This window comes from Aegilops tauschii, chromosome 4 (assembly GCF_002575655.3).
Source record: "Aegilops tauschii subsp. strangulata cultivar AL8/78 chromosome 4, Aet v6.0, whole genome shotgun sequence".
Lineage (NCBI taxonomy): Eukaryota > Viridiplantae > Streptophyta > Magnoliopsida > Poales > Poaceae > Aegilops > Aegilops tauschii.
In genome coordinates this window covers 453,814,245-453,827,134 of record NC_053038.3, presented here as the reverse complement: position 1 = coordinate 453,827,134, position 12,890 = coordinate 453,814,245, and the positions used below count along the sequence as shown (strand labels likewise).

At 45.3% G+C, this 12,890-nt stretch overlaps 1 protein-coding gene and 1 long non-coding RNA gene across 2 annotated transcripts; both read right to left on the bottom strand.

Moving 5' to 3' along the window:
* Window positions 1-5,552: 5,552 nt before the first annotated feature.
* LOC109760480 (protein FAR1-RELATED SEQUENCE 5-like) lies at window positions 5,553-9,360 on the bottom strand. Its single transcript, XM_020319295.3, has 4 exons — window positions 9,333-9,360; window positions 7,890-8,312; window positions 6,601-7,762; window positions 5,553-6,039 (listed from the first exon to the last, which is right to left on the bottom strand). Exons 1-4 carry the CDS (start codon window positions 9,358-9,360, stop codon window positions 5,553-5,555), a joined length of 2,100 nt encoding a protein of 699 aa, XP_020174884.3.
* A 1,567-nt stretch (window positions 9,361-10,927) lies between these two features.
* Window positions 10,928-11,900, bottom strand: LOC120962576 (uncharacterized). Its single transcript, XR_012182873.1, has 2 exons — window positions 11,591-11,900; window positions 10,928-11,083 (listed from the first exon to the last, which is right to left on the bottom strand). It is a non-coding gene; the product is annotated as an uncharacterized lncRNA (long non-coding RNA).
* Window positions 11,901-12,890: the final 990 nt, after the last annotated feature.

Below are 12,890 nucleotides of genomic sequence, written 5' to 3'. Positions count from 1 at the left end.
ATTGCAGAACGGACACATCGGCCAACTGGTTGCCGTGGTCGGTACGACTACAACAGCTCGCAGGAGCTTCCCGACACACAAGATGAACTAGATGGAGATGTTGCTATCGGCAAGGACGACGACGGTGACATGGAGAACGTGCAACATGACACCGACGGTGATGAACATGTCGACGTTCGTGCAGGTGGTAAGAAGGGCAAGGTTGTACCAGATGTCCCCTCACCGGAGAAAGTCAAAGAACAGACAGCTGCGAGAGGCAAGGGGGTGTCGCCCTCAAAGAGGGGGAGGGATCCATAGGAGGTTGGGCAGGGCTCTCCTGTCAAGAGACCTAGGACCGATCCCTTAGCTGCTAGGAGGAGGTTCGACTTCTACTTTAGTGTTTTGTTTTGTCTATCCTTTCGAACAGACTGACCCCCTTTTTCCATTTGTTTTTGCTAAGCGTGGCAACGATTTTCGTGTCTGACACTTGGCACCTTTTTTTGCCTCTTTCTTATATGTGCAGCGAGGCGACAACTAGTGGACGAGCAGTTACGAAGAAACAAGCACCAACGCCAACCCGTGTTTCTGCTCGATTGAACAAGGGTGCCCCTATTGCTGGTGACACGCATTCCACTAGGTCATCTCCTCGTACGTCGACGTCCAACATCGGTGATCCTGTCGTGTTGCCAGATTTGAGGAAGACAGTCAAGAAGTAGGTTATCCATGTTCTTTCTTCATTGCCATATTGCTATATTTTTTGCCTTTCAATGCAGCTGTTCAGCTTGCCACATGGGCTACTGCCATCAGTCCCACATCGCAACTGCTGTTTCTCCCATGCTCTATTTCTTCTTACTACATGGCAACTCCTGCCTGTTTTGCATGCCAACTGCTAACCAGGCAAAATGGCAACTCTTATTCCACCTACATGGCAACTACCAGCTTTTCCATCTGTTTGTGCACTCATCCACACCTAGTTTTGAAATGACAGTCCTGGCACATCACACATTTCTTACATTTTTTAAGATGTCTACCATGGCAACTGCTAACTGGTCCACATGGCAACTCTTATTCCACCTACATGGCAACTATCATCTGTTCATCTAACAATGTTCGTGTTTTTTTTTCAGGGTGAAGAAGACTACCACACGCGTGAAGAAGCAGAACCCCAGAGACCCACTCGAACGCATACACTCAAAGCTGTCGACAGGTGGAAACTCAGACGTTCATGAGGCGCCAGTGCACAAACCTGCTGCTGCACCGTCCACTGTTCCCACTAGCTCTGATGCAAGCGGCCGAACATCTCCGCCGGTTGCAGATGTGCAGGCTACGACATCAGGCATCCATACATCTGGGAGTGATGAGTCGGTATCTGCCAGGACTGCTGAAATATTGCCCACTCTGCTAGCAATGAAGGATGCTGCTGTGAGCCATGCGACCCGATCAGCAAATGTTGAAGTGGACGCCCCCGAGATCAACCTAAGCAAGGAAGATTCCCGCTCATCTGACACGGATTCCAAGCGCGTGGGTGGTGGCACTTCTTCATCCATGAAAGAAGGGGCTGAGGCGACAGTTCATAATGATATGCCATCCATAGGTGAGACTCTTGGCACAACAACTCCAGCTTCTGGTGCTCCAGAGGTTGCCAAGGTGACCGTTGCGTGAGCTGGTCTTCCACCTAGGCGTCGTAGCCCCCGCAAGCAATCTGCAGACACACCCAACGCGCCTGCTGTAGCTAGGAGCAGTAGAGATGACTCTGGTTATGTGCCTGCGTCCACACTATTCCCACCACCTGCCAGAAGCAATGTTATAGAGAGAACGGAAGACCGGAGTACAACCAACCCAGGTGGCAAGCCGGGCACGACTGACGGAGGTGAACGTGCAGAGCAGACTGCGTCTTTACCCGCAGTGGATAACCCCAGCTTAAATCTGCGCACTTCTAAGCTCCCAGTCAACATCGGTGTCCCCTAAGCCCAAACAAGAAGATTGTCAAGAAAGTTGCGACTGATACCGCTGACAGCACGCCCCGTCCTACGAATAAGCCTGATGACTGCAGCAGCCGATGCAGAAATGTTTGTTCATCTTTCACCCTTGGATTCTGCCCAGCAAGCTGTTCGCGGTCCGGCCAGTAGGCAGGAGAGGCACCCAATGGCCTTCACCCCACCGAGCTGTAGCCTTGGCATTGATCGCAGTCAAGATGAACCAGTGTTGCAAGATCCTTCACCAGTTGCCTTTGCTTTCCCGGCAGGCATGGTCCCAATGATGGCGCAGCCAATGGTCGAGGGCAAGAAGGCTGTGAAGTTCGCAGAGCTGGTTGTGCAAGGTACATTTCTTTATGCGTTTATCATATTCGTGTATACATCTTTTTAGTCTGCCTTTTGTTCCAAGCAATTTTTTTTGGGTTCTCACTTGTGATGGCAAATGTTATCTGATGGGCATGGCAACTAGATTTGCTTTGCACGCTGTCACCTACATTTTTCTGTTGCCATACTCCATTTCTCCATTCTGCAAGCACATGGCAACTGCAGTTGATAGATCATGGCAACTGTAGTTGTTGTCACATGGCAACTACAATGCATTGCACATGGCAACTGGAGTTGCCTGCACATGGCAACTCCCTACTTTCTGTGCCTACATCTCATATTTCTGCAACCTTCATTTCAAACTAGATTTGTTTTGTTTTCCAAGGATTCCTAACCCACTTTTTTGACCCGTGCAGCCACCCCTGAGGAGATTACGCCGTCACTTGATGAAGCTTACCGCAGGATTGAGGAGGCAGCATTGCAGAGGAGGTCCTCACGAGGTCAGGGCCAATCAAGTTCCAACGTGCCTGCTGAGTCCGTATCTGAGGATACCATTAGAAGTGCCACCCCTGGTTCTGTGAGGCAGCGTAGGGTAGTTCACGCGCCACCCGCGGATGATTATGAGCCGGAAGTCAAGGCCACAAAGGATCAGAACCAGCTGTACGATATTGTCAAGTGCTTTGGAAATGCGAGGTCCAACAGCAATCACATGAAGGAGCTGAAAGCGTAATGACCACACCCACATAAACCTCTCATTTGCTTTGCTCTTTTTACTATTCATCCTTTTGATATTTCTAGATATGCTCCGTTTACGTTTTATTTCTTTTTTTCACTTAGTAGACATGATTCTTTCATGTTATATCATTTTCATACAACTCATGTTTGGATAGAACCAAGATCATACAATGTGATGCGACGTACGTTGACCTGGGTGATCTTGCCGAGTCTGTGAGGCCACTCGGTAAAATGTCGAAGAATGTAGTTGCATGTGGGATTGACTTCATCAACATGCATATGGATATGTCTCCCGACAAAACAATCATGCAGTACATTGTGACGTGCAAAATATGGGATTGTGACTTCCACCACAAAATCCTGAGGAAGCATTTTGCGGCGCATGGTGATTTCAAGCTCATAATGAAGAAATGTGTGAGTACTCCTTCCATTTTTGCACATTTTTTCCTCCCATGTTATTTTTTTCCAGTAGCTATGCTTCAGATGTGGGCTACACCCTGTTTTGTGACAGCTGTTTCATGTGGCAACAACTGCCATGTAAACTGACTTCTGATTTGCTTTCCTAATACAACCTATGTGGCAACTTCAAACTAAAATACATGGCAACTTTGTTCATACATGGACGGCAACTTCTTTTAATTACCCACTACAACTAAACATTATACGTTGGTCCACTTTTCTTGGACCCTTGATGCTTTCGTAGTCACTCATGTGCCTGTTAGTGTAACCGGTGATATCTTTACATGTCATTTTCCCAACTACATCATTTCTGTTCTTAATGTGAGCTCTACTTCTTTTCTTTCCTTCATTTTTGTTTGCAGGTCTTGTTCCCCATGTTCCAGGAGCTTGCACCACACGACCCACATGACAAGTGTGGTCACCACTACGCGATCTGCCTTGACCTGAAGAACCAACGTTTTGAGGTGCTTGATTCAATGCGTTCAGAAGCTGCTGCAGACCTTACTACGCATGCTGAATACTTCATCAACAACCTCAAAGAGACATGGAACCGTCACTATGAAAACTCAAAGGTCCAGATCAGACATTTTCCAATTGAGTACGTGGCGACTACGAAGCAAGGAAACCAGTATTTTCCCATCTTTTCTTCACGTGTCCTCCAAACCAATGCTCACCCTCTCTTTTTTGTCACCTCTGAATTGAAGTTTATGATTTTTTCTATATGTTCTTGTGAGTTAACCTGACTCTTTTCTTGTTTAGGCACGACTGCAGCTTCCACACGTTGGAATACCTTGCAAAGTGGGAAGGTCGACGGGTTCCTGTCGTCAGAGCTGCAATGGTCGTCGAGCTCCGCAAAATTTACACATGGAACTGGTTGATGAATGAAGATTTCAACACGCGGTCCAACGCACATGAGTTCATAGAGGAAGTTGTGAAGAAAGCCACCAAGAAGTACAAGTGATCACGTGGTGCTCCTGACCGAACGCCTACCTTACATTCTGTTGCCGAGGAATGTAAGGTATTACCTTGTTTTTTCAAAACTATGTCCTTGTAATATGCTATGACTGCATCTCCCCGTAGCCTAGTATACAGTGGTGGCGTGTGAGTGACATTTGAATAGTTTGTAATATATGTGTGGAAGTGAACCTACTTAGGTTTGACAACAGATACGTTTATGTGTTTTCAGTACTATTATGTGCTTGTGGGTTGGTAGTACCAGCATGGTGTTTTGAATGCGTCCTTGATGTCTGAAAACATGGCAAATGTAGTTGATCAGTCATGGTTAGTGATTATCGTTCTTTCTTGTTTGGCTTTTTGGGGTTTTTTTGCACTGCTAACTGTACCGGCTAGCATGGTAGTTTGATCACGGAGCAGTAACCTGTGCGGTTACTGCACGAGACCGTTTCATCTTGTTTCCCATAGTTTGCACCAGAATACAATATGTGTGACTAAAATGCGCTGACTGAACATGGAAATCTACGCGGTGAAGATTCAGTACAACTAACATGGCATGTTCAGTACAACTAACATGGCAGATTCAGTAAAAAATAAGATGGCAAATTCAGTAAAAATAACATGGCAAATTCAGTAGAAATGGCATGGCAGATTCAGTAGAAATGGTATGGCAGATTCAGTAGAAATTGCATGGCAGATTCAGTTCAAGTAACATGACAAATTCAGTGCCATACATGTGGCAACTGCAGCTATTCCTTCATGGCATTTTTACTTCAGATTCTGATGCACCTGAAGAGTCATTCTCCAGTTTTTGCAAAATTTAGAACATCTAGATTACAAAAAAATGTCACCATGGACCAAGTCAAAGTGCTCCAATGTTGTTTACGGATTGCCCGTCCCTTTCTTTGGTTTCTTGTGTTTTGCTTGAATCTCCAATCCCGATTTGTATCTTATCTCTTTTGGACGCGCTTTTGTGATGGAATGGGGCGGGTTCCTAACCTGTGTTTGTGTGCTTGCTGTTCCAGATCCTACCTCCGAGTTTTCAGATGATGGCCCTGTGGACGAAGGCACACTTGATGTGCGGGGGAACCTGTGTAAGGCTTCCTCAGCTTTCCTCTTCTTGATCTAATCAAGCTCTCTTTTGAGGGCCTTCCTGTGTTTTTCTGCGACCCTTGCTGTCTCATCACTCTTGCACGATTCATCAATTAGTTCAGCATAGTTCTTTGTCAACACAACGTGCCTCACGGCTTCCATGGTTGACTCTGGTCTCTCGTCATGCACGGCCAAAACTGCGTTTGATGTTTGCGGCGCCAATGCGTCGTCAGTGTCCCAAGTCCATCGCCGCCTTATGAAATGGCGGGGCATTCGTGTCACCGCGTTCAAGTCCATTACTTTTAGAATGTGACAGCACACAATCCCGTCCCGTTCGAATTTGCAGCATTGGCAGTAGTATTCACCTTCGCTTATCGATGCCTTCACAAAGTAGTTCCTTCCCTTGTCTGGGTCTTCAGGTTCTGAATCCGACATGCCCATGATAGAACACACCTTGAACGTATGTTCGTCCACCTGGAAAGCCGTGTACATGCTGGCACGCTTTATTTCTTCCTGGAATCTGCAAGTTTTGTGTGGTTTTTGTTAAACTCTTGTGTGAAGTTTTTTGTAGCACCTTTTGTTTGTTGTGGCCAATGGAATTACAATTCGTTCAAACATGGCAACTACAGTTCATTAAACATGGCAACTGCAGTTGAGTAAACATGGCAACTCCAGTTCATTAAACATGGCAACTGCATTTCATTTAAACATGGCAACTACATAACAACTTCAATTTGGCATTTGCATTCCATACCATCATGGCCATTCGAATTTACATTTCATTAAATATGGCAACTGCAGTTCATTAAACATGGCAACTGCAGTTCATCAAATATGGCAACTGCAGTTACGCAAACATGGTAACTGCAGTTGAGTGAATGTGGCAAACTGCAGTTCATTAAGCATGGCAAACTGTAGTTCATTAAGCACGACAACTACATATCATGTTTACTCTGTACCTAATGGCTACTTTTCAACACAATCATCATTTTCAAATAAGCATTTCAACTGTATTGCATTCTACATGGCACCTCGTACCTTCATGATTTGTGCAAATAAGATTGTAACACAACTGACTTACTTGTTAAAAATTGTGTTGGTGTATATCTTGCTCATCTGCCTCTCCATTGGTAAATACGTTAGCAATTTTGGCTGCTTGAGCGCGGTGTTTGCTTCTTGCTGTAGCTTGGATCCCAGTATTTTTTGTTGCAAAGCGGTGTACTGCTTGGCAAACTGTAGTAATGAGTTGCCAGGGCTCACGTACCGCTTCAAAACAGCATTGAACCCCTCACTGTGCTGTGTAGTCTGCAGAAACGGGAAGAAGCACTGCATGAAGTAGGCCGGCACCCAGTACATTCGCTTCTCCCACAAGCTAGCTAGCGTCTCGTGGTCTTGGACTCGATATGTTTCAATCATAGCCATCCAGCTCCTTTCAAACTCCTCCACCGTCAAGCTGTGGTCCATGCACAGCTCGAATGCCTTGTGCAGGTCTGGACGGTCAGCAAAGAATGGTCCTAGTGTCTCCTCAGCCTTCTTTATAATGTGCCACCTGCAGTGCCTGTGCACTGCCAACGGAAAGACCTCCTTTATGCCTACACGCATGCTAAAATCCTGGTATGTTATTATGTTCATCGGAGCAAGTCCACCCATGCACTCCAAGAAGGTCTTGAACAGCCAAACATACCCATCCGTGTCTTCGTTCCGAACGAGCCCGCATCCGAACTGCAATGACTGATTGTGGTTATTTATTACTATGAATGGAGCGCATGGCATCTTGTACATATTAGTGAGATATGTCGCGTCGAAAGAAATGCAGTCTCGGAAATGTTTGTAGGCTCTTCTTGCAGCACCATCCACCCAATACATGTTCCTGACACGGTCCTCATCGTCCAATCTTATCCTGTAGAAGAAATCTTTATCTTCTTTCGCTTTCTCATCGAAGTAGGCTATCATGGCTTCTATGTCAGCCAACTTGCTTTCTCTACGGTACTTTGCCTTTAGGTTTGTGACGTCTGCTGGTAGGTAGGGCATGCTACTCAGAGACCCGTTTTTGCTGTGGATGAGGGAGAGTATCTGCACCATTCTTGATGGACCGACGTTACAATCAAGTAGCAACTTTATGAATTTCTTCTCGAGGGGGGTGAATCCTCTGTGGGCGGTCAGAAATTTTACCAGGTCAAACTTCTTTATTAGCTCGTGGTTGTGCTCGTCAAAATATTCAGTGACCACCCACTGTGCTCCATCTACGTTCAGCTTACACCGGACAGGGCATTCCGTCTTGACAATGATACCTCTCTTTCGTTCCAGAACGACATGCGCATCACCTTTGCCCTTCTTGTTTTCTTCGTGCCTTGTAGCACCTCATCTCACCTCTGCTGTACTTGTTAGTTTTTTTAATTTTCCTATGGTATTCGGTGTTGACCGCAAACCCATGGAACTTTGCATATGTCTGGTAGAATTCCTTTGCATCTGCAAATGAATCAAATCTCTGCCCAAGATACGGTGGCTGGGGTACCATGATTTCTGATTGCCCACCATCTTCATCCCCTTGTGTTTCGTCATCGGTTTCATCATTCACTTCAGTATCGGCGGCTGTTTCACCTGCTTGAGTGTTGCTTGTGCTGGTGTGCACATGTGTGCTTGTCGGTATTGCTGGCACGATTGCCATTTCCGACACTGACTTGGCATTGTTTGTGGCATGAGTGTTGGCTGGCTGGTGGAACGCGTCTTCCATGCGCTCAGAGCTCCCCATAGTAGATGTCCCTGCGCCGCTGTTAATTGTAGTTGAAGGTCCTGCATTAAAAAATCAGGTACGAGCGTAAGATTTTGCTTGAATGTCATGTGTATCGTAACGGAGTACATCAACTGCATGTGATTTTGCATGACATCATTTCACACAGCAAGCCGTGAATCTGCATACGGCCATGCATGGCAACTGTAATTCTCCAGTAATGGCAGCTACAGTCCAACCACATGGCAACCAACGTCTTTTAGCTTGAGAACTTGTAGCATATAGCAATGGCAGAAATAGTCCAACACACATGGCAACTACTGTTGCCCACACATGGCAACCAGCTTCTTTCAGCATCAGAACTTGCAGCACATAGCAATGGCAGATACAATCCAGCATACATGGCAACTACTATTGCCAACACATGGCAACCAGTATACTCTAGCATCAAAACTTTGTATTCTAGGCTTGAGCTCAATACGCAAATGTGAACAATCATGAATGTTGCACACACTCTTATAGCAATTGGCAAATCCTGAAGACAATATACGTCTCTTTTGCACATGACCACTTGGTAGCATTTTTTTTGTTTTTTCCACCACCACCGTTACAAATCTACTTTTCTTCACATGCTATTCCCCACAAAAGCAAATGCAGTACTGTTTTCTGTTTTCACTTTTTTTTACCTTATTGTGCCGCATGTGCCGATCTTGTGTGGTCTGTCATTCCAATTTGATGTGCTCTATCTGCAATAGCGTTTTCCTGCAACTGTGAAGCTTGCCATGAGATGTTTGCCGATGTGGTTCCACCGTAACAACCTGCGATCATGGTAGCAGTTGGTCATTGCATGGCAACTGTAGTTTGTTCAACATGGCACATGTAGTGGTCCAACCATGCCACACAGATTTTTTCACACTTGTCATCCACGGTTGTTTAGACATTGCAGTCACATTTGATTATACATGGCAACTGCAGTTGTCCAGGCATGGCAGCTGCAGTTTGTCCAGCCATGGCAACCGAAGCTGTCATATATGTTCCTTTCTCCTAACTCACTTTCCACAACTTCACTTTCATGCGCTCACCTGTGTACGACGTTGATGGCAGGTACATGGTTGCTGCCTGATGCCACGTGCTGCATGAAGGTCCTACATTTGTTCCGATATAACTCGTGAGTCTTTTGCCATCCTTGCAAGTTTAATTTCATGTCCACAACAATAAGTTCCTTTTTCATATGCGTTACCTTGATTGCCACATTAGCTAGCTGAAGTTGGTTGCCCGTACATTTGTCAGCGTTAGCGCCCTGTGACGAAACTTGCCATGCCGCCCCCCTGATTGTGGTTTGGTCATAAGAACCTGCTAAAAAATAGATTGTAGGACATAAGTAGAATGACATCTTCATCGTCACGAACATGGCAACTGTTTCTTCTTTGTTTATCATGCATCGTACCGATGCCCGCGTAGTGCTCTAGTAGTGGCAGCAATGGCCCTGAAGAAATGAGTTAATTGTACTCTGCTGCATCCCAAGGTGGCGTTTCCGGCCTTTGAGAAAGCCAAGGATCAGTGCCATCTTCGTGATTCATTCTTCTGCTTTTTCTTTTCTGCCACTGTGCTTTTAGTCACTGCATGAACAAGAATGCATCAACAATCCGCAAAAAGCGTTCTTGCTGTTTGCACGTAGAAGATAACACGACAATCTCATAACATTTCTTGCGTAGGCAACCAACACCTCATGGCAAGTAGGACATGCACATCCATTTTTCTTTTCTGAATTCTGGATGCCATCTATCATTTTGAAGCGATGGCAACAGAAAATAAAATAGGATGGCAAGCAATAATATAACATGGTGGCAACTACGGACAACGATAGATGGCAACTGACGTTAGATACAAGTGACAATTATTTTTCCTCCCTCCCCATGCCAAATTCCTCCTTTCTCTTCCTATTTTATAGTGATTACTACGCTACCAACTACTCGCATCAAGCCAACCCAGAAGCTTGGCACAAGTCTAGCATAGTATATGGCAGATCTGGCGTATGTTGGTGGGCAAATGCAAAGACATACAAATTCATGGGGTGTTTGCCCTGATAGCGTGGATCCACTCGCCATCTTCGTGGGCAAATTTTGCAAATTCAGATTTCTGGACAAAAGAAGGTCGAGAAACAGAAGGAGACCGGGGATCCACCTGTTTTAGCTCGTCGTCTTGGGAGGGCGGGGTTGGGGTGGGAGGGGGTAGGGGGGTGGGGTGGGGTGGGTGGTTAGCTGTGGGAAAGGCGCTAGGGATCTGCTCTGGTTGCCATGGCAACCAGAGAAGGAAGGCGACAGAGGTAGGGGATCGAGAGGTGCGAGACAATGGCGGCAGGGCGGACTGGGGATCGGAAGGAGCACGGGACGGCTGGCGTGCTGGGTCGTGCGGGCAGCGCGGTCGTTTGGCCCGGACGTGTGGGCGGTTTTGCCACACACCGGACGTGCGGGCTGTGGCTGCACGCGCCCGGACGCGGTCGTGCGGGCGGGTTCTTCTCCATGCCACACGAGGCGTGCGGCACAACCACCCGATACACCACACGTGTGACAGTTATCGGTGTCCTTCTTACAATTACGAGAAAACACAATAGTGATGGAAATGTCCTTATTCCTGATTCTACTATCAAACAGTTGCCATATCTAATATCCCACAATTTCTCATTCTACCTATCCTCACTCCAATAGTAAGAAAAATGAAAAGAAAAAATTCTGCCATTGAAATGTCCTTATTCCTGAGTAATATTCAATGGAACGGTGTAATTGCACTACAGTCTCATGGATTCACTATGCCGCTTCAACATCTCATTATCCTGCAGCGATGGAAATGAGCATCAGCAAGGCATATAGATTTTATCAATAAATGGAGAGGAAGCATAATCTCAGATGATACAGGAGACACATGGACTAAGATTCTGATACAATGCGAATATGCACTATAAGTACACATATATTTCAGTTACAAAAAGATATTTAGTTAAAAGTGACAAATAACTGAATGCAGTGTATAAATCAGACTAGATAGATAACACTAAGCTTAAATTTTAAATGCAGTTTAAGTACTAGCACCTACCAACTGAATATAGATTTTCCTTAGTGCATTTGCACTAGGAAACTAATCCTAACATATCAACATTTTGATCACCATTATATCCCGTTGTGAATCCAAGGAAATCAACAGTTCTATAAGATATGGCTAGAAAACACTGGACATAACAGAAAGTAGCCACTTCTTTGTTGTGTGGAAAATTTTCCAGGATTACTTCACTATGGATTGGATAAAGAATCAATAAGGACAACACCCACGGTATAACTCTCACCTTCTTCTGGGTGAAGAAGAAGGTGGCCACCGGCTCGAAGTACTAGGTGACAGGCATTTCTTCACACATGTTCCAGTGAAAGCCGGGATTTGGCGCCAATTGCCATAGTCGTCATGCGCCTGTCACAAGACAAAAAACGGAACTACCTTAAATCGCTATACGTTTGGTTTTCTTCCTCAAACATGAACAAACAAAAAAATGTTTGGCTGAAACAGAGTAATCAGCTATATGTTTCTTTCCGCTCCTGAATTGCATAAGGAAATCTTCATCTATTATTTTACTCTATGCTTACTAGCTACAACCTGTTGGATAGAAAAACACCTTCCACCATATGACTGTAGCTTGCCTAAATAACCTCAAAGTAGAAAATGGACGCTCGACACTTGTGGTACAAATTGTAAAATCAATGGTTTTGCCCTTAACCATTACTGTCTCTAAACAACACTTTTTATTCAGTACAAAATCTGTGACCTAATTAGAACTTGTTCCAATTAGTTAACATGAAAGAATCTACACTGAAAAGGCGTAATCAAAGAGCTGCACTTCAGTATAGCAAGATTAAATTCCCAGTGAGGAGAGGGTGGGCAGACTGCTCATGTTGCTGACAGGCTAACTTGCACGCGACGCTGGCGGCGCCTATGCATAAGCACGGCCACGACGAGACATCGGCGGCCGAGGAGGCATCGGCGGCGGGATTAAATGCAAAAGAAATGTTTATAAGGTGCTGATAACTCGTTACCAAGCAACCTGATAGCAAATTAATTCTTCTAAGCACCGAGAATAAAAAAAAATTAGTACGCTGTTTGGTCCAATTGGTCAAGGCCCAAAATGCAGGTCAAGACCAGCTATATCAACACCTATAAGAACATCTACTTTATGCATGCCTCTTATGCGACCTTACAAGAATTCCTACAAACATTCATAATTCTCTAGTACAGTACATTGAAATTGGTAGCAAACCAAACGATTCACGCACAGAACCAATGCACCAGCTCAAACATTCAATCGCTAGCAACCTAGTACAGATAGTTCAATTCAGTCATTTTTTGTTTCTACGAATGCAGTTCAATCATCAGTGATAGCAGAAGTATTAGGTGACAAGGAGAATCCCTTGCTTGCGACAAACCCATGTAGGTGCACAATAATGCGAGATAGATAGATACCGTGCTATTTGCTGAATCCTCATCTTCACGCTCATCGTCGTCGCCATCATCCTCCACCCAGTTGTCGACGTCACCGTCCATTTGTGCCTCTAGTTCCCAGTAATATTGCTCAGTGACAACACTAATCTCATGGGGCA